General features: G+C 42.9%; 1 protein-coding gene across 1 annotated transcript in view; it reads left to right on the top strand.

The window, feature by feature from the left end:
• LOC138966711 (IQ motif and ankyrin repeat domain-containing protein 1-like) overlaps nucleotides 1–5,074 on the top strand; it is an 11,160-nt gene extending 6,086 nt beyond the window's left edge. Inside the window, exons 4-5 of the mRNA XM_070339026.1 lie at nucleotides 626–754; nucleotides 3,337–5,074. Of these exons, the coding sequence (XP_070195127.1) occupies nucleotides 626–754; nucleotides 3,337–3,484 (277 nt within the window). The 3' untranslated portion in view covers nucleotides 3,485–5,074. The remainder of the gene's footprint in view (nucleotides 1–625; nucleotides 755–3,336) is intronic.
• The last annotated feature ends 18,085 nt before the right edge of the window (nucleotides 5,075–23,159 follow it).

The following is a 23,159-nucleotide window of genomic DNA, read 5'->3' on the forward strand; positions in this document are numbered from 1 at the left end:
CTAAATTGAGTGCATTGGCTTGGTGGTAAGACGCCGGCCTCCCTGAAAGCGGAAGGTCGGGGGTTCGAATCCTGGTCGCGCCTGGTGGGTTAAGGTGGACATTTTTCCGATCTCTCAGGTCAACTTATGTGCAGACCTGCTAGTGCCTTATTCCCCTTCGTGTGTACACGCAAGCACAAGACCAAGTGCGCACGGAAAAGATCCTGTAATCCATGTCAAAATTCGGTGGGTTACAGAAACACAAAAATACCCAGCATGCTTCCTCCGAAAGCGGCGTATGGCTGCCTAAATGGCGGGGTAAAAACGGTCATACACGTAAAAATCCGATCGTGCAAAAACACGAGTGTACGTGGGAGTTTCAGCTCAGGAACGCAGAAGAAGAAGAAGAAGAGTGCATTAAATGCGATAGAAAGTTTGAATGAAATGACACGGAAATGAATGCTTTAGTTTGGGTACAAAAGTTGTCGCAATATTTTGTGGGCACAGTTTATATCCCTTTAATCATTGCAGTTGTGTCTAAATTATAGAACAGCGAATGTGCCTGGGACTTCTTCAGTTAACATTCGCCAGACAACTTCCCCAAAATGGATTTGTTGCAACTAAAATCTCTGAACCATTTCTGTAGGTATGGTAAGCCTTTTGTGATCAACCTAGTGGAAATGGGAGATATTGGCATCGTTGAAGACCGCTTCAACGAGATCATGCCAGACCTCTTCAACCTCGTGCTGTCCAAGAAAATACTTGAGGAGGATGTGTGAGTATGGTATATATAGACTATGGTATGAAGGCCTTTGCCAGAACACTGTCCGCTGCTACAATAGCAGAGTGGGTTTATTTGTATTTATTGTTTTACCTCAGTTGCCAGCAGGTTTCTTCCACCCATCTTTTTTGTCTGATTTCTTTCAATTTTTAAAACAATGTTTTTTTCGTTTTTTTTATTTTTTAAGGCGGGGGCATCCTTCTTCATTGGTCTTTTTGTTGCTTTTGTCTTTAAAACATTTACATTTACATGCTAGGCTACAACACAAAAACTTACTTCTAATATTTAACACCAATTCCAACAATATACCTAAATCTATCTTCTTTCCAAATTTAAATTTCCCAATGGTTATTTTCGTATTCGAAATACAATAATTTATAAGATTAATTTGATCACTTTTCAAATGTTCATTAAAGTAACCAAATAATATATCTTTTTCGCTTAATACCATTTCGAAAAACATTTGCTTATCAACTAAATCAGCACATACTCTTGCAGAGTAGATATTGCCTGTAATACCTTTATTACATCCGATTCAGACAGGCGCGTCGTTTAGGACGCCAGCCTTCCCTGTGGAAGGTTTGGGGTTCGAATTCCGGACGCGCCCGGTAGGTTAAGGGTGGAGGCTTTTTTCGATTTTCCAGGTCAACTTATGTGCAGACATGCTAATGCTTTATGCCCCTTTGTTTGTACACACACGTACAAGACCAAGTACGCACGACAAAGATCATTTAATCCATGTCAGAGTTTGGTGCGTAATACTGAGAAACACTAAGCACCTATTCTCAGCAACGAAGTGCACGTCAAAAGTGAACTAGCACCGACTACACTAATAGGGTTTATAACAAGAGGTGTTATCTCTGTATATACTACTCTTTTAAGTGTCTTCCCTTCCACATACCTTTCATATTTTTCTCTGTAATCAACTTTTATTATTTATTTGTTTGACATGCGAAAGTAAATCAGCAAAACATTCATATTCTGCCGCGCTGTTGATTTTTGGAAAGTGTTGAAGTGAAAGGATGTCATTATTCCGTTTAAGGGGGGGTGGGGTGGGAGGTGGGGGGGGGGGGGGGGGGCGGTGTAGATGATCGTTTAAGGCGGAGACAGACGCACAACACAAAACCATGTTTTCGACAAAAACACCATCTCAAAACGTCGGGGAAACGCATGTTTTTAAAGAGGGGATGTCACACGCGAAACACACAGATGAAGCGCGGTGCGTGTTTTCACAGAAATATCGGTCAGTGTCAGCTTGACCCGTCCAGCTATCGCGCTGTGTTTGGGTTTGTAAACAACACGGCTGGCAGCGCCCACTGATATTATTGCCTCTCTTCAATCAGTCGTGACTGACATGCTCCATAGACTCTAGTTAGGATTCATGGGTCCGATACTACCCTGAATCAGTCGGTACCACATCTGAGTCGGCCATTTTTTTCTATCTCCGTGGTGCCGGAAACCGAGTCACGTGAGTTGATCGTCCGCGCTCATTGGCTGACTACTAAAGCGTGTTTTCAGATTTTAGAGCATGCTCTAAAACCCAAAACACGATGCGAAAACACGAAACAGTGTTTTCTGAAACGCGTTTTGGGGGATGTCACACGGGAAACACGCTGTTTTGTGTTTGTTTTGAAAGAAAACACTGTTTTGTGTTGTGCGTCTGACATGGCGGTATTATTCAATTAAATCTGTAGCTTTTGGTTGCCACTGACTCAGATGCAGAAAGAGTAGCTCTCGTTCTTGTTATCTTTTTAAATATTATTTTTTCTCATCTTGTTCTGGCTTTTCATGTTCTAGTTCTTCTACTAGTCATCCCAACTAAATTACAAGCAGCAGGCATGAAGAATTGTGAGGCAGGCCGCTGTGAGATCGTTTCTTGCAGCCATAAGCTCGGTATTAGTGGAAGGGGCATAAATCAAATATCAGGGGCTCGTTGGACAGCCAAAGGAAAGACTGACTTGTTCCCCTTTACTCGAGTTCGGCTTTAATCCCATCACTGTGTGTGTGTGTGTGTGTGTGTGTGTGTGTGTGTGTGTGTGTGTGTGTGTGTGTGTGTGCCTGTGTGTGTGTGCGTTTGTGTGTGTGTGTGTGTGTGCGCGTGTGTGTGTGTCTGGACAGGTCTTCATGACACTTTACATGTGAATTCTTCCAAATATCCCCTACGGTTTTTTCTTCATTTTTTCGACAAATGTCTTTGAAAAATATGTGGCTCAGCAAGCAATCTTTCCATTTTAGCTTGGAAGCTTAAACATGAATTAATTAATTAGTTTGTTTATTCAAATTCTCAAAAGTGCAATGAAAATTGAAGTTATGATAACAGATTCAAAAATTGCATTGTATTTCTGATCATTTTCTGATTTCAAAACTATATTGCTATGTCACGTTTACTCTGAAAACGTGTTCATAACTTTTTTTTAAACCGGCTATAGGTACTACGTTCGCATGCTTCGCGGATACTAGCGCTACCCGTCTCTGACTTCGGCTAACCAAGATTTACTACACGGGTTGACTAAACGTTTTGATTTCGCTTCAGGCTACTTGTTTTTACTTGTTTGTCGACCCTTCGTTTTGTACAGGTACATGAAGCTAGTCAGACCGAATGACGACGAGGACTACAAATGCCCATTTGGTGTGGGTGAGGCCTTCATCTTTCTCTTCGTTAGCGAAAACCAGGAGCTGTCAGAGACCACCAAAGGCAGAACTATCATCTACAGAATTGCTTAGAAAACTGTGTTTCAAGCCATAACAACAACCTGACCAAACAGCCAAAGGCAGAACTATCATCTACAGAATTGCTTAGAAAACTGTTTCAAGCCATAACAACAACTTGACCAAACTGCCAAAGGCAGAACTATCATCTATAGAATTGCTTCGCAAGCTGTTTCAAGCCATAACAACAACTTGACCAAACAGCCAAAGGCAGAACTATAATCTACAGAATTGCTTAGAAAACTGTTTCAAGCCATAACACTGAACAACTTTGACCAAACAGCCAAAGGCGGAACTATCATCTACAGAATTGCTTAGCAAGCTGTTTAAAGCCATAACAACAACTTTGACCAAACAGCCAAAGGCAGAACTATCATCTCCGGAATTGCTTAGCAAAATATGTTTCAAGCCATAACAACAACCTGACCAAACAGCCAAAGGCAGAACTATCATCTACAGAATTGCTTAGCAAGCTGTTTCAAGCCATAACAACAACTTGGACCAAACAGCCAAAGGCAGAACTATTATCTACATGATCGTTTAGTGAGCTGTTTCAAGCCATAACAACAACTTTGACCAAACAGCCAAAGGCAGAACTATCACCTACAGGATCGTTTAGTAAGTTGTTTCAAATGATAACAACAACTTGACCAAACAACCAAGGGAAGATTGACTATCATCTACAGATTTGCTTAGTAGACTGTTTCAAATTGCCATAATAACTTGAGAAACAACCAGAGGAAAAGCTATAGTCTACAGTATGCGTTCAGTTAAGAAATACAGAAATCTGTTTCAAATTATAACAACAACTTGACCAAACAACCAGAGGCAAAACTATCATATATACAGTCAGTACTCGTATTAAGAAATACGGTAAGCTGTTTTAAATCATAACAACAACTTGACCAAACAACCAGAGGCAAAACTATCATCTACGGTATTCGTATTAAGAAATACGGTAAGCTGTTTTAAATTATAACAACAACTTGACCAAACAACCAGAGGCAAAACTATCATCTACAGTATTCGTATTAAGAAATACGGTAAGCTGTTTTAAATCATAACAACAACTTGACCAAACAACCAGAGGCAAAACTATCATCTACAGTACTCGTATTAAGAAATACGGTAAGCTGTTTGAAATCATAACAACAACTTTACCAAACAACCAGAGGCAAAACTATCATCTACAGTATTCGTATTAAGAAATAATGTGTAAAAAATGGCTGGAGCGCTCACAGCTTGGTTCGGTGTGACACCCGGCAAGTCGATATAATTAATATTGCCTTCTTTGGTGCATTCGAAAAGGGTTCAAGGTCAGCTGAAATATCTGATGCAAGATATATTACAACAAGAAAGATAAAGAGAAGGTTTATAACAACCCGTCCATCAATTATGAGCAAAATATGGAGTCAGTTTCTACGTTGATTCTTTGGTTTTCCCGTTGAAGAATATTAATTTAGTTCTGCAATGAACTTCCGTCCAACCTGCAATCGTTCCAAGTCTCAGTTTTACTGTGTATTGCAATGCTTGATTAAATGTGTTACCTTTTTGTGATATTTTGTTGGCAATATTTTATTTTGACAATAAAAAATATTACGTTTTTCTCTGGTGTTCCTCCTCTTTTTCTTGGAAATACATTACATGGAGTCGATTGCTTTTGTTTTCACACATGCTTTGATACCAAAAGGTTGCTTAGAAACTTAGAACCAGAGACTGTGGAGTACACAGAAGCGTGACAAGCCTTCTTTGTGCTTATGTAGAAAACTGAGGCCTGGCGTGTACTCTACAGGGTCTGATTGAGCGATAGAAAATCAGTTTTGCAAGTAACACGAAAGTAGTGAGAAGAAGAGAGTTCAAATGCGTACACAACCTGCACAGGACATGTACAAATTCACACTGCTATAAGTGCAGATGGCTGGCAGTATCAACTAAACACGCATACACATTTGTATCTCATCTAAAGTCGGGGTAAAATTCGGGAACACAGCCGTGAGGGCGTAACACTTGATTTTCTCTCTGCTCTTCTGCAAAAGCATGTATGAACATTGCAATGCATGCATTTATATCACCCTTGCAGTTTGCTTCAAAATAGCATACCTGTTGAGTCAGATCATTCGTGCTTTTCTATCCTGCATGAGACCTGCAGGAAACAAATTGCTGTGTCAAATCAATGGAAATGCACGCAGCTATTAACAGCAGTAGATGCATGCAATGATTCACTGCCAGTAAGTCAGTTCCAGACACGTCACATGTGCATTCCGTATGGCAAGCACGCCACATTGTGCGTCAAGTTAATGTCATCATACAACCAATATCTGAGCATTTACCTCCACGAAGTTTTGTACACACAACTGAGCGGACACACACTAGACAAACACGCACACGTTCATGAATATACTCGCACGCACGCACGTACTTACTACGTACACACACACACACACACACACAAAACCACACACACACACACACGCGTACATACATAAACACATACACACACACATACGCACACACACACATACACACTCACAGACACAAACCGTGGCACAGACAGACACACACACTCACACACACATACACACACACACACACTCACAGACACAAACACAGACAGACACACACACACTCACAGACACAAACACAGACAGACACACACACACAAACACAGACAGACACACACACACATACACACACACACACGTCCTCCACTAGCGATCCCACCTCCCTCGCACACACATACTATCCAGAATATACCACCACCACGGAGCCAGTGACTTCCACGCACACAGACACACACACACACAGTCGCAGTGTGCCCTTATGCCGGCCTAAAACGATAAAAGATGGCCCGCACGTGGGGATTGTTTCTTTAACTGTAGCATTCATATTTCTGCACCGCGGGACAACATTACAGGGACACGTTTCCCCGAGCAGTGCAAGCGTCTGGTGTGGTCCCCGCCATGAAGCCTTTCCGTTTGAAGTTGTCAGCCCCGCGCAAACCAAGAGAAAGAACTCCTCTGATGCAGGTGTGAAGAAGAGTTGTCGTTGTTGGTGTAGGTGGTGGATCATAACGGAGCTCGTTACCGCGCCATATTTCCTCCCAACCGGCCAAATGCCAGCAACCCTGCTTCTAGTAATGGGTCGCCCGGCCCATTTATTTAGAGATACTTGTCCGACTAGGGGCGGGAATGCGCCCCAAAGGGAGGCCAGGGATTTGTGTAAACAGTTTTCCATCGGCCACATTTAGCGAATGGATATAGTTGTTTTGATGGAAGGCCGGCGACTAATACAAGCAATTTGGGGGGGCTAAAGAGTGGCCCCCCTTGGGCCGTGTGTTGCGAGTAAAAGAGAGATGTAGGTGTGCGACATGTGGTAGTGATGTAGTATAGGAATGGAATAGTCTGTGGATCATTGTGGAGCCTTTAGCCCGTGGATCGTGGATCTTGGGGTGGAACAGCTGAGAAGATCGGATCGTGGACAACGGGCATGCCATTGCCATTGGTCTTTTTGTTCTCTTTCATGGCTCTCAGGGCTCCCCATATGCGCGTCCCTGCGTCCTATACGCACTAGAAGCCGAAAACACGTGCTGGAAATGTATGGAGGGGGTCCCGGGACGCAGTAGACTTTAAAAGAGCGGGTCCAGGGACGCACTAAATTTTCTGTACCGTAGATACCATTAATGTTTTATAAGTACACTGGGACCTTTCGGCTTTTGGACTCATAGGACCCTCTGAAATTCTGCAGTGGGGGTCCATGGACCCTCTAAAAATTGAAAGTGGTGGTCCCGCGGGACGCACTAAGAGAGGCGTCCATGGGGAGCCCTGGCTCTTGTCGTCATTTCTCTTTAATTTTCGTCACCTGTCGAGTCTTGCAAGTGACTCAGTGATGTATGCACGTACACTTTGCTTGAAATAGGTTATAAAGCGCGAACCACAGAATAGTCCCATGACCTCAGAGCTTTATATAAGTTAACTGTGAATAACAACACACGTTTACCACCACATATCAAAATGGTTTCTTCTTACGCGTATAACTGAGGATAGATTACGTGACAAATCGCAACCCCCCCAAAAAAAATGAGGTCGGTAGAACTCCGTGCATAGCACGCCAAGCGGGGTAAGCGGAGGTCGAACTGACCTAATTCACACAACGACTGCCGTGAGTATTGTATCTCACAAAATAGAAGTTTCCAACTTAGTTCGATATTGACAGATGTCAGCATAGCTCAGTGGATAGGACTGCGGCGCGGTCTCTGAAGTCGCTGGTTCGAGCCCCGTCAATGCCATAACTTTTTAGTGTATTTGTATGAATCATGCGCGCTTTTCCTGTTCAGTTTATAAAACACAGTATACTATTCATTTTGTCAAATACTATAACATTTTAATGTCCTAATAAAAACAATAACAAGTCGCGTAAGGCGAAATTACTACATTTAGTCAAGCTGTGGAACTCACAGAATGAAATTGAACGTAGTCCGCTGCTCGTGCTAAACGCAGTGAAACTGACGAGACTGTTTCGTGCGGTAGTGGTTTCGCTGAGCTGCATAGCACGCTTTTCTGTACGTCTCTTCGTTTGAACTTTCTGAGCGTGTTTTTAATCCAAACATTTCATATCTATATGTTTTTGGATTCAGAAACCGACAAGGAATAAGATGAAATTGTTTCTAAATCGATTTCCAAAATTTAATTTTGATCATAATGTTTATATTTTTATTTTTGAGAGCTTGTTTTTAATCCGAATATAACATATTTATATGTTTTTGGAATCAGAAAATGATGAAGAATAAGATGAACGTAAATTTGGATCGTTTTATAAAAAAATATTTTTTTTTACAATTTTCAGATTTTTAATGACCAAAGTCATTAATTAATTTTTAAGCCACCAAGCTGAAATGCAATACCGAAGTCCGGCTTTTGTCGAAGATTGCTTTACAAAAATGTCAATCAATTTGATTGAAAAATGAGGGTGTGACAGTGCCGCCTCAACTTTTACAAAAAGCCGGATATGACGTCATCAAAGACATTTATCAAAAAAATGAAAAAAACATCCGGGGATATCATTCCCAGGAACTCTCATGTGAAATTTCATAAAGATCGGCCCAGTAGTTTAGTCTGAATCGCTCTACATACACACACAGACAGACAGACAGACAAACACACACACACACACACACACAGACACACATACACCACGACCCTCGTCTCGATTCCCCCTCCATGTTAAAACATTTAGTCAAAACTTGACTAAATGTAAAAAGAAAGAAAAGTCTGTACACTACACCGGCTGACACGTGGTCACTGGGCCCTGTAATGTTATGTCGATATTCGGCGTTTTGCACGAGAAACAAAATGGCTGTCCAGTTAACGCTCGTTATCATATGATTGAATACTTACACATTCTAACATAATAGAAGAACAATAGACTTTTAACAACAAAACATCTACGTTATAGCAATATCATCGAGGTTCAAAAACGCTCAAAAAGTAAAATAAGTGAAAAGAATGTCTTGAAAAGACAATACACAAAATTAATGTACAGTCCAAAAATCACTGACATCTCTGCAATGTTATGACCCTTGCATGCCCAGTTCTGCTTATTGTCGTTTTCACAAACTGGCGTGAATATTTTTCGTGTCGTATTTAACGCAATGACTGTGATTAGTGGCTAATATTAAAGGCACAGTAAGCCTCCCGTAAACCATCACAGATACTGTCAGGCTTTTACACACAGTACAAACACCCTTCCATTTGAACGCTCACCAAACGGGAACATCCTAGGTGGCCTACGTAAAGAGCGAGCAATTTTCAAAGAATTTATTTTTGCGTGGTTTATCTTACCCCTGAGCCATCGTGAACCCGTGTGATCCAGTTTCCCTTTATCACAATGTAGTCGTCAGTTAGTCATTTGAATGCGACTCGATGTGAGCTTATTTACAATAGCACGTTTTTATGCACGAAACAAACGGCTGTGGTTCATAAGAACTCTAGCGATGGCTTTTGACTGTTGAGAGGAACGGCGATATGCACTGATAAACCGTCGTCTGCTACGACCCTTGCGTGACCCTGCTTCCGGGCTTTTCTTTTTTCAAACTTTCACAACTTCGAATTGTACTGATCTTGTCTTGATGAAAAAAGAATTCTTTTATGACTAAAGAATGTTTGTGTAACAAGCTGTCAATTTATTATTTAGATTTTAAAAGTTAGGTCTAGCGCAAAAACGCACCACGGTCCAAAAACATTTTGATAATCATCGATTCACGGCTATCGCCAGTTTACATCGATAGAATGAGACCCGAAGGGAAGTAACTCATGTTTGACCTGAGTTCAGGATGGGTCCAAAAAGTGTTCGAGACAATCTGCAAAATTAATTCTTTAAAAATTGCTCGCTCTTTACGTAGGGCACCTAGGATGTTCCCGTTTGGTGAGCGTTCAAATGGAAGGGTGTTTGTACTGTGTGTAAAAGCCTGACAGTATCTGTGATGGTTTACGGGAGGCTTACTGTCCGGGCGTGATTTCCGGTATCATAACAGCCGTCCAGCACCAAAACGAGGCGCCATTGTTGTTGGACCAAGTCCACGAAAATAAATTCTTTGAAAATTTCTCACGCTCGACAGAAAGCAGCCAGGATGTTCCCGTTCGGTGAGCGTTCAAATGGAAGTATGCTTGTACTGTATGTAGACGCTCGGGGAGCTCTGTGATGGTTTACGGGAGGCTTACTGTGCCTTTAATTCTATATATAAACATATATTTTCTAAAGTTTTTATGTTAAAAATATCCCCAAACCCCTCCTCCTTCCTAGAACTCTAGTGTTTATTGACATCTTCGTCTACCACCCCCACCCATCCTCCCCGCATCCACACACCCAAAGACACCCCCCCCCCCTCTCTCTCTCTCTCCCCGATCTCCTTCGATCTTTCGAACCCCTCAGTCTTTCTGCCTCCTCCTTGGCTCCTCCCTCCTCTTTTGTTTTTCTCCTCTTTCCTCCTCTTCTTTGTCGATCTCTGCCTGTCTGCATGCATACATGTGGCCGCCATACAAGAAGATGATATTCATACACACACCACCACCACACAGCTCACAGCACCGCTAGTGTGCCGCATCTTCCACGGTGGCCCGTCTACAATGGAACCCGCCTATTTAGACACCCACATTTAAGAGCATATCTCGTCCCCATCCCCTTCCAATGAACTTTCCAGACATTACTTTTTCTTTTCTTTTTCTTTCGGAATTAACGAAATTTGTATTCAGGGTAGCGATTTTCTGTCTACAAGTTTTGTAAATGTGACTCCGTGTCATAAGAATACTTCATCATAAATCATGTCATATTTTTGCTGTAAATGCTGCTCATGTATGAATGAAAGGTTGTATGTACTGAGGGATACATGTTTACGGATTAAAAAGCCCCACAATGATGTGCATGGCAAAATTAAAAAAAAGAAAAGAAAAAAAAAGAATACTTCATTTTTAAGACTCGATTTTCACAGATTTTTCAGCGAGGGTCTCAAAAAGTGGAGTTTCACTGTCTGTCTGAGAAGTCAATCAATCAATCAATATGAGGCTTATATCGCGCATATTCCGTGGGTACAGTTCTAGGCGCTCTGCAATGATGCCAGTAGATTGCAGCCATATCGGCGCATATTTACCTTTCACGGCCTATTATTCCCTGTCACACGGGTATAGGTAGACAATTATTAACTGTGCCTAAGCAATTTTGCCAGGAAAGACCCTTTTGTCAATCGTGGGATCTTTAACGTGCACACCCCAATGTAGTGTACACGGGGGGTGTTCGGACACCGAACAGAGTCTGCACTCAAAGTTGACTCTGAGAAATAAATTTCCGCCGAACGTGGGTTTGAACTCACGCTGACAGCGGCCAACTGAATACAAATCCAGCGCGCTACCAACTGAGCTATATCGCCGCCCAGAAGTGAACGGATTCTTCTTTTGTTCATTAACTGTGCAAATGTACCTCAATTTTAAGACCCTCTCCTTCCCAAGACCTGGATTTATTCTTTTTTATTTGCCCCTTTTTTTTTTTTTTTTTTTTTTTTTTTTTACCTTGAGAGGGGGTCTCAAAATAGGGGTTCCACTGTGTATCTGACAAGTGAACGGTGCAAACAGGGAACTTTGTCCGGAGAGTCAAGTCGTCAGTTTTTGTGAGTGTTGGATTGTAGGGTGTAGTGCCCTGCCCTTTTAAACGCCGTTCTATTGTCACAGATGGAAAGCGTATGAAGGTCTCAACTCTACGGAATGTACCGATACTGTAGCAACATTTTCTTCCCTTCGTAGGGTACCCGCCCCGTGGGGTCATGGGTGGAGGAAGGGTTGGGGGGGGGGGGGGTATGGAAAGAGGAAAGGAGGAGGAGGTAACGTTAAGGACCACACAACGTGACAGGTTTTTGACACAAGCAACTAGTGGAAAACATAAGCTTGTACGAGTATTGTGCAACACACACACATACACACACACACACGCACACACAACCCCCCTCCACACACACACACACACACACACACACACAAACACACACATACGCACGCACGCACGCACGCACGCGAGCACCTACACACAGAGAGAGAGAGAGAGAGAGAGAGAGAGAGAGAGAGAGAGAGAGAGAGAGAGAGAGAGAGAGAGAGACTAACAAGGGACACAACTCTCATAAACGTTTCCAGAAGGGGAGAGAAGTTTCTGGTGACATCTTGTGTGGCACAGGGTGCAAAACAACATGTCGCAAAAATGTAGGTTGGAAATGCAATGTAAGCTTGCATGCATATGCTTAAATACTCCCTGATTGTTCCGTAATAGGGCACCGACATTCTCAGCTGGAAATCGTTGGTAGATTTGAAACTGAATGAATGTCAGGAAAACATGTCCATTTAGAATATGTTGCAACGGAATGCATTTGCATGGTTGTGTCATGGCAGTTAATAAGTAAGTTTTTTTTTTTTTTTTGCTTAACGCCCAGCCGACCACGAAGGGCCATATCAGGGCGGTGCTGCTTTGACATATAACGTGCGCCACACGTGACAAGACAGAAGTCGCAGCACAGGCTTCATGTCTCACCCAGTCACATTATTCTGACACCGGACCAACCAGTCCTAGCACTGCCAGACACCAGGCGGAGCAGCCACTAGATTGCCAAGTTTAAAGTCTTATATGACCCGGCCGGGGTTCGAACCCACGACCTCCCGATCACGGGGCGGACGCCTTACCACTAGGTCAACCCTGCCGGTTAATAAGTAAGTGAGCTAGCTAGATAGTTAATGAGCTATATAGCCAGTTAGCTAGATGGTCAGTTAGTTGGTCGACGAGACGAGATCATTTTGTTGTAAGAAGTTTATATAATTCTACACTTTTGAATAATATTATGAGGTTATTTTCCCCGTTTAAACCCATCGTCAGACAGTGTGGACACATTTCTAACATTATCATTCAAAGCACAATCATCCACATTTGCTTATCACATAAAATTTCATAAAACCATGCTTTTTATTCGGGGGGGGGGGGGGGGGGGGGAAGCGCAAGTTCACATTTCTAATATGTATGTCGATGCAAATATATTTTGAAAAAAAGCAACATGACAGCTAGCTATACCCGTTCTCAGGCGTTCAGCTCTTCTTACTTTTCTCATCTGTAGTCACGAAAATGAGACTGGGCCATAGCGAATATCTATTAAAAAAATACCTAGAAACAGGTATTGCACTTTTAAGCTGGTCTCTTAACCACCTGAGTCTGTGAACCAGCTGGTCTCTGAAATAGTTAGCATCTGCGGGATAACCTCTGAGTTGCACTAGTATGTATGTAATCTCTTAAATTTGTTGCATTTCTCCTCACCATCATCGCCCATTAAATCACCAGTTATAAACGTTGGGAAAAGCGCATCGACTGCATCATGAGAATTCTCTCCGGGGGAAAGTTTTCTCCTGGCACAGAGCGTTCATGGTGTTTAATCTTGCACTTATATCTCAGTTCCCATGTAACGCCGTTTTCAGAGTCGGAATCGAGAAAAGATGCATTTCTACTAACCAGTAAGCTACTGCTCTAAATAGAACATCCAATGTTTATCAAGTATAATGCGGACATGGTATACCTCATTTCATTTCTCATTTCATAACGTACACCAGTTCACAAAATCTTTCCGTGAAGAAAGATTTCTTTGGAGCAATGTTGCTTTCTATACACGTTAAAACGTTCAGCATCGTTAGTCCATATTACTGTCCACGTTTTCTCTATCTTTTTACATTTAGTCAAGTTTTGACTAAATGTTTTAAAATAGAGGGGGAATCGAGACGAGGGTCGTGGTGTATGTGTGTGTGTGTGTGTGTGTGTGTGTGTGTGTGTGTGTGTGTGTGTGTGTGTGTGTGTGTGTGTGTGTGTGTGTGTGTGCGTGTGTGTGTGTAGAGCGATTCAGACCAAACTATTATACTGGACCGATCTTTATGACATTTGACATGAAAGTTCCTGGGGATGATATCCCCGGACGTTTTTTATTTTTTTCGATAAATACTTTTGATGACGTCATATCCGGCTTTTTATAAAAGTTAAGGCGGCACTGTCACACCCTCATTTTTCAATCAAATTGATTGACATTTTTGTGAAGCAATCTTCGACGAAGGCTGGACTTCGGTATTGCATTTCAGCTTGGTGGCTTAAAAATTAATTAATGACTTTGGCCATTAAAAATCTGAAAATTGTAATAATTTTTTTTATATAAAACGATCCAAATTTACGTTCATCTTATTCTACATCATTTCCTGATTCAAAAAACATATAAATATGTTATATTTGGATTAAAAACAAGCTCTGAAAATTAAAAATATAAAAATTATGATCAAAATTAAATTACCGAAATCGATTTAAAAACAATTTCATCTTATTCCTTGTCGGTTCCTGATTCCAAAAACATATAGATATGATATGTTTGGATTAAAAACACGCTCAGAAAGTTAAAACGAAGAGAGGTACAGAAAAGCGTGCTATGCAGCACAGCGAAACCACTACCGCGCTGAACAGGCTCGTCAGTTTCACTCCGTTATGCACAAGCGGCGGACTACGCGTACGGTCATTGTGAAAAAATGCAGTGCGTTCAGTTCCATTCTGTGAGTTCCACAGCTTGACTAAATGTAGTAATTTCGCCTTACGCGACTTGTTCTAATCCTACATCCTTCTCTGATCTATCCGAAATTCCACACATCTCAAGCGTATTTGGGCAGGGGCGGAGCAGTTAAGCCAGAAGGGGGGGGGGGGGGGGGGTTACAACCCGGGGTCCAGGGGTAGACCCCTTGTGGGGTACAAGGGCAAGGCCCCGTTGGGCGGTCTGGGGGGGGGGGGGGGTTGGCCCCCAGAAGCATAGTTTTAGCTATTTTATGAACAATTTATGGCTTATTCTTGATTTTAAACATGATCAACTGGTGTCCGCAGCCACTCATTATTTCTGTTAAAGTTAGTATTAATTTTTTTTTTGACAGCCGGGGGGGGGGGGGGAGGGGGGGTCCGGAACCCCTGTAACCCCCCCCCCCCCCCCCCCCCCCCCCCCCCCCCCTCCTAACCCGCCCCTGTTGGGTAAATAGTATCAGGAAGAGTGTCTCCAGGGATGACTTTCTCTTGGTACGGTACATGTTATTTCATCCGTATATTACATGTACGTATATCTAAGTTCACAAAGTCCACCATTTCTTCGGAGTCTAAAGGGAGAGAAAAACTTTACTTTCGACCTCCATTCTACTGTTTTCCATAGAACATAAAACCCATTTCAGAACGTATTCCAGTTTATAAAATCTTTTGGGAGGAAAAAAATTCCTTTGGAAACTTTTTTTTTCCATGAAAAATAAACCTTTTGCAATCGTGTACCCATATTATTTTCAACGCGATTTCCTCATGGTTTTTTATTACTGGATCATTCCGAAATTCTAGACATCATTCTTGTATGAATTTGGTCAGAAAAAAGATTATTCATAAAAAAATCGATCTACAGCGATATTTTTTTCTCATCAGCCGATCAACAGAAAAATGTGTTATTCAGTTTTGAAACGCAACTAATTTACAATCGATCGACAAAAGAAACTTCCCTTTCGAAAAGTATGGCTTCCCATATCCAACCCATATTACTTTCCATGTTTTCTCCTCATATGTTCTCCTCCAAAACACTCGCCACTGATCAATCTGAAATTCTAGACGTATTATATTGGGACAAAAAAGAGCCTCAAAAACATTTTCTTCTAGGATATTTCTCTCCCAGCACGATCAATCGACGGAGAAATGCGTTGACGCACAGAGCAGCAAAGTGTCAGCGTGCTTAATGCGTCTAATTCGTCGGCCGGAAGGGCATTATCCCATAATGCACAATTGAGCAAATGTGTCAACTCTCACGAACGATCGTTGATTGGTCTCTCCCTCGCTCCTTCCGAAAACAAGCTCTCGGAGATGCTGAAAGCAAACACACTTCAATCATACAATATAACTATGGTGTTGATGTTAGACACTGGTTTTCGGAACCAGTAATTTGTCACGCAATACTTCATAGCCTGCAAACGTGTCGTTCTATCGTCGATTGCGTGCTCGGTCTGTCTCAGTCTCTCTGTTTCTTTGTCTCAGTCTCTGTCTGTGTGTCTTTCTCTTCCTCTATCTGTCTGTCTGTCTGTCTGTCGAACAGTTAGTCTCTGTTTGTCTGTCTGTCTGTCTGTTTCTCTCTCTCTCTCTCCCTCTCTCTCTCTCTCTCTCTCTCTCTCTCAGTTTCTCTCTGTCTGTCTGTCTGTCTGTCTGTCTGTCTGTCTGTCTGTCTGTGTGTGTGTGTGTGTGTGTGTGTGTGCGCGTGTGTATGTCTCTCTCTCTCTCTCTCTCTCTCTCTCTCTCTCTCTCTCTCTCTCTCTCTCTCGCCATCCCAAAATAAGCCGTCGGAGATGTGCTTGAATCATGACAATAACCAAGTCGTTGACGTTCTACCGCACTGGTATTCCAAACCAGTACCTTGTCATTTTATAATTCAAACTCAGCAACTGTGTCAACTCTCACGAACGATCGTCGTATGCTCCTTTTCTCCCCTCCCCAAAACCAGCACTTGGAGACGCTGAAAGCAAGCACAGTTCAATCATATAAAACCCATTTAGTTGACGCGATACATCGGGTTTTGAAACCTACGTTGTGCCACGCCATAATTCGTGCTCAACACTGGAGTATACACAATTTGACAGTCATTCAATAACCTGTCTTTGACGCGGTACGATGGTTATGGTAGCGAGTGTCGTGTCGTGTCACGCCATAATTTGTATCCAGCATTTGAGGAAAAACAATCAATAATCTGCCCTTTACGTGGTAAGCTTGTTATCGTAGCCAGTGTCTTGTTAAGTCATACTTTTTACCAAGTACTTGCAAGAGCCATCGTAACTAGGTGCATTGTCACGTCGTATTTCGTGCCGAGTTACCGAAGCTGTGTACAAACTCCGGTGTAACAAGAGATTGGCCCAAAGACCGATGTAACGCGTCAACAGTCAGATGACGTCCCCCACAATAGAACGCTTAAATTTGATTTGACTGATAAAAGCCCTAACACGGTGCTATTGTTCAGAAAGATTTAGTGTGGCTTAAACAACAATTTAATCGATCACAGATGGACGGGCAGAATGTTTTTCTCGATGCATTAATGTCAGTTATGTTAAAATGGTGGAAATATGATCGAATGAGATTGCCCACTCCGACTCGTCATCTCTGTAATTTTTTGAGTTATCGGCGAATTTTGTTTTCTGCCAGGCCGTTCCATTACCCATGATGTACAGTATGTCAGAAATAACTATAGCTCAACTATTTTTAGCCACTCACTATTTTATCGATGACATGGCATTTGATGTGCACTCGATTTGACCAAAATAAGAACAGAATCTTAATCCACCAGTAACTCCCTAACCGTGTGTTTGACTGGTCCCAATGTTTGTAAGGACCGTCTCAGGAATGTATAGAACCTGTTCACCAAGTTTGGTGACGATCGGTCCGTTCATTCTTGAGATCTATATGCGAACACAAACACACAAACAAACAAACAAACACATCGACCGAATCCTATACACACCCCTATACGGGGGTGTAATTAAACACAACTGAACACATTTTCTAAGGAAAATTAAAACAGCAAAACATTAACAGCAGCTACTACCACTACTACTGCTGCCAATTCTACTACTTCTGGTACTACTACCTTTACTACTATTGCTGTTGCTGCTGCCACTATCACTACTTTTCCTGCTACTTCTACTACCTTTGCTACAAAAACCACTATTACTACTACTACTGCTTCTTCTGCTGCTGCTGTTACGACGACTACTACTAATACTATTACTACTGCTACTGCTACTACTACTACTACTACTACTACTACTACTACTACTACTACTACTACTACTACTACTACTACTACTACTACTACTACTTGTGCAATTTGTGAATGTTCATCATTCTTTTCTCAAATGTGTACCTTTTCAGTCTCCTAGATCCTCCTCCTCCATATCCCCCAAGCACTGCTACTCCTATCAAAATAACAGCTGCTATGACAACAGTACTGAACACACACACACACATACTGAATAATGAACTCACACACCAACAACAAATAGTGGAATGCGATGTGGCTTACAATTTGCAACAGAAGGAAAAGAACAGAAGCAAAAGAAACTCCATTTTATATCGTCCTCAGTAGTAATACAGCCCATTTAAGCTTTCAAAATGAAACCTGAGAGTAAATAAGAAACAGAATATGGTCGTTACCGCATGTTCCATGTCCCGAGAGTTGTTTATGTAGTTTTATTTACTGTTTTCAACGGGTAATTTATCTTGGAACAATTACGCGAAAGTGTTTCGAGCACTCGAAAGGGGTTGATAATGTATTGGCCATTTGGACAAAACCAACTGGCGTTAAAAACGAACAACACTAGTTCGTGCAAAAGAAGAAAGGATTGTCTGTTTACCTTTTATTAAACGGACATTTATTATGCAAGTGGGCAAACAGAGCTCTCAGTTCGCTGATATGGATTTTTACGATTACTATCCATTGAAGGACGAGAGAGAGAGAAAGAGTTTGAGAGAGAGAGAGAGAGAGAGAGAGAGAGAGAGAGAGAGAGAGAGAGAGAGAGACAGACAGACAGACAGACAGACAGACAGACAGACAGACAGACAGACAGCAGGGCGGATCACACCATTTCTTTTAGGGACAATTCGAGGACGCGAAGCGTATAGTTGAGGGCGCGAAGCGTTCGTACCTCCAAGGGGGGTCCGGGGGCATGCCCCCCGGAAAATGTTTATAAAAACAAGGAAAATGGAGTAATTTGGTGCAATCTGAGCCAAGAAACGTCCCCAAATACACCTTCCAAAAAGTAAATTTTCTGGAGACAAATTAGGGTCAAAACAAGACAACTGAACGATTTGGTGCAACAAGAGCCAACAAATTGCCCATCTTCTTCCCAAAACCGTCACTAAGAAGACAAAGAGCAGCTGCTAGGGGGGTCCGGGGGAATGCACCCCCGGGAAAAAATTGATAAAAATCAAGGAAAATGTGGCAATCTGGTGCAATCTGAGCCATCAGTTTTTCTTTATTTTCAAAAATGTTCTTCTTTTTTTCTTTCTAGCGGGGGGGGGGGGGGGGGAACTCGGACGCCCCCCCCCCCCTGGGTCCGGCCCTGGACAGACAGACAGACAGACAGACAGACAGACAGACAGACAGACAGACAGACAGACAGACAGACAGACAGACAAACAGACAGACAGACAGACAGACATGGGGGGGGGGGGGGTTTCCAAACTCGTCGATTACCTACCACTCTACTCTCGCCCCACCCTGAGACCCTCTCCCTCATCCTTCCCCCAACCCCATTTACTAAAAGATGTCTGACTTGGACAAGGCCTTGCTTTGCACACACACCATTAACCTCAACAACCGTGTCCCAGCAACAAGCATTGTGTCTTTTGTCACACGAGGTTGGCTTGTGTCTGTCCACCCAACAAAACCTGCACACACACCTCGTATCATTTTCCCTTCAGTGTGGCTATCACCTCATTGGACATCGGGTATCACTTTACTGGCAACATCAACATGGACATGCCTGGAAAACATGCCTCGTATCTTAAACACTGAATGCAGCAGTTGGAAAGGGTGCGGTATTCTCTGACCCCTCAAAAGTCAGTTGCCTTGTCGAGGTTGTTCGTCACCTCAGTGTGACCTCAAAACAGAGGGGATCTAAGATCTTTTTCCCCGACGTTATGTGTCCATACGTCAAACAATTTCATCACCGAAAGCATGCTCTGCTGACCAGGGGCCAGTTTCATAAGCCAGAAACACAGTCGACCAACTGCAGTTGTCCGAGAGAACCACAGTAATCCGACGTTATCGGGTTTCACGAACAAAATTTCAGTCGGCCGACTGCGGGTCGTCTCACCGGAAGTCGGCCAAACACGGTGAAGCTCTCCCCCTAACACTGAGTTCGGCTTACTGCGGTAAACCGAAAATAAATGTAATTATCCGCACAGTCAATGGCACAATGCACACACTTTTTTGGATTGTGAGCCAAACCTTGTGATTGTTCTTCGAAATGTATCTATCATGACGCAGTAATCCAGGAGACAAGTCAGGGTTATGTCTTGAAGACGTCACATTATGGTGTAAGAGGGTTCGACGTCACGCGAAGGAATTACTGAAAGTCTCGGTCATTGTTATTTTGAGCGGGCCGAGACTAGTTTTTTCTTCGAAATCGGCCATTTCCACGTGCGAATGAGCAAACGGAAGTGGTAATGTTGCTAAATTTAGCCCTCGACTTGGCCATTCGGATTACTGTACAGTCGGTCGACTGCGGTTGTCCGCGGGTGACGGTGATTCGCTCATGAAACGCGCTTTTCGGTGACCCGGCGATTCACCACAGTCGATCGACTGGGCAGTCGATCGACTGTCAGTCGGTTCACTGCTATCTTATGAAACTGGCCCCAGGACACCATGACAACAGGGTTTTGGAAAAGACACCATATAGGTAATCCATCTGCATAGTCAGCAGCAACTTACCTTGAACACCTTGAAAAATAACATCTAAATGCAGCATAGGGATTCCGAATTTCTTCAGAAGCAAGCGTCTAAGCGGTAAAGTGAATCAGTTTCTTCAATATGTAGAAGGACTCTTGTTCAAGGTTTAAATTCTTAAGTGGCTTCGGGGTCAACGAGTCTCCACTGCTAAAACAGATCTACACACTTTGCAACTCACACGTCCATTGACGGGCCTTGAGTGTTCATGGTACACTTTCTGTGAAAACAAAGTAGAGGCCTGAGACGAACCAAGAACTGGCAAGGGCATTTTTGACCACGTCATTAAAAGTTAACATCCCCGTATGCTGTGCATGATTCTGATTGTCGTTTACAAAAGCTTTCAGGACAATCTACTGGCCTGTGTAGTCCAATACCACAATACAAGTTTTCCTCCTTCAAATAATGCCCTATCTTACTTGTCCTGTCAGTACAACATCGTCGTGGATCCTCATTACAAGCTACCGTCTCCGCACAGATCCCGTGCCTGCTTGCTCACAAAACCACCTCACAATACAAGTCAGTGTCCACCTGCCCTTTTCCACGACCCACCCGGTAATCCACCCGGCTGACCGCCCTCTGGACAGTGTAGGTCAGGCATCAGGTAAATCTACCCGTTTGACTCAATTTGACCTGACCAGAAAGCATTTGCAGACAGATCGAAGAAAGGCTGGGGCAGATGGTTCAGGTCGAAGTGACGACTGGTTTTCGTAAACTTTGTTACTGGGGATAGGACTGATTTAGAGGATCTTAAATGCTGGCACATCAGTCAGTCTGTTCCAGGCATACGAATGTAGATCATAATGAACCTACAGCAACACCACAGTACTAGTATAATGTATCTAACTGTCTGATATGTCACAATTGCCTTCAGAAAGACATGGCTACATTATGGTTAGGATTATTTTAGTAACATCTTATACTGAGGAGAAGAAAGAAAAAGAAAGAACGTTTCTCTCAAAAGAATCATCGTGATCATCATGATCATGATCATCATCATGATCATCATCATGATCATCATCATGATCATCATCATCATCATCATCATGATCATCATCATCGTAAAGCGCATAGTGCTTTTAGTAATGCGCTATAGAAATCTCCTTAATAAATAAATAAATCATCATCACCACCACCATTCAGGGCTTGGTCAACATGCACTAAAGCTACACTATCACAAATCCACGTTTGTGGACAAACCAACATTCAACATTCACGGAACACTACCATCTCAACTGGACCATACGGACACAGTCTCCGAGACAGACTGATTTGTTGATACCCTATGGGTTGACTCTGTCTGTGCAGGGATAAAGTAACCATTGTGTTCAGTTGCCACACAGTCCCTTTACTGGCAAACGCAGCGTCCCATTAGATCTTCAAACAAGCGGGAGACAGGCGAGACGACGGACAACAGATGGGTGGACGCCAGGGGACGCACGGACCTGGCCCGACTGGACAAAACCCAGAGGAAGAGCTGACTGGATGGGCGAGGGGAAGGTGTAAACCGAGCTGTTCTTCAAGAAAACGGGCTCTGTGGCCAGCACAAGCATACAGGGTTACTGCGTAGTAGAGCTCCGAAGTTCCTACCTTCATAACAAAACCTCATCACCGATAAGTAAGTGTAGCCATATTCGGTTTCCTTGGGAAATATAAAGTAAACATTTGGTAGAATAGCTATTTTGGCCAAATGAAGCAGGGATGCTAGACTTCTGACACGGCTATATCAGGCTTAGATTTTCATCAAGGGCCGTTCTATTGGCTCCTTCATTCGCATGAGTCTAACTTCTTCTACACTACCGTAGAAGAGAGAATAGTACGTAAGTGTCCCTGTATTCATCAAATTAACAACTCAAACATATAATAGAAACTGGTCAGAATAGCTATATACTTATATGCTCCCAAAATGAAACAGAGATACTGTGCATGATTGCTATGCTAACTACATCAAGTGTCCAGTATCGAGCTCCACTACCCGAATGAGTCTCAATTCATCAGTGAACAGTGGGAAAGTGATATCCAGCATGATGAGAAATCATCCACCAGAAAGAAGGCAAAGTAGCAATACATCCGCTTGTTTGTTTGTTTGTTTGTTTGCTTAACGCCCAGCCGACCACGAAGGGCCATATCAGGGCGGTGCTGCTTTGACATATAACGTGCGCCACACACAAGACAGAAGTCGCAGCACAGGCTTCATGTCTCACCCAGTCACATTATTCTGACACCGGACCAACCAGTCCTAGCACTAATCCCATAACGCCAGACGCCAGGCGGAGCAGCCACTAGATTGCCAATTTTAAAGTCTTAGGTATGACCCGGCCGGGGTTCGAACCCACGACCTCCCGATCATGGGGCGGACGCCTTACCACTAGGCCAACCGTGCCGGTATACATACATCCGCTTTCAGCGAATGCAACCGCTGAATTGCTGTTCTCTTTGCTTTCGTGAAAAAAGAACTTCCATCAGAATCAGCATTGGGAAACACAATGACCATGACGGACCACTGCCTCGAAAATGTGCTACGGCTACCAAAGGCTGTTGAGAAAAGAACTTTAATAAGGCTCAGCGCTAGGAAACATACCCACACCACGAAATACCGGTTTTGCGGCCCCTTCGTGTTCACCCTGATAAACAAAATAT

Source organism: Littorina saxatilis, linkage group LG5 (genome assembly GCF_037325665.1).
Source record: "Littorina saxatilis isolate snail1 linkage group LG5, US_GU_Lsax_2.0, whole genome shotgun sequence".
Lineage (NCBI taxonomy): Eukaryota > Metazoa > Mollusca > Gastropoda > Littorinimorpha > Littorinidae > Littorina > Littorina saxatilis.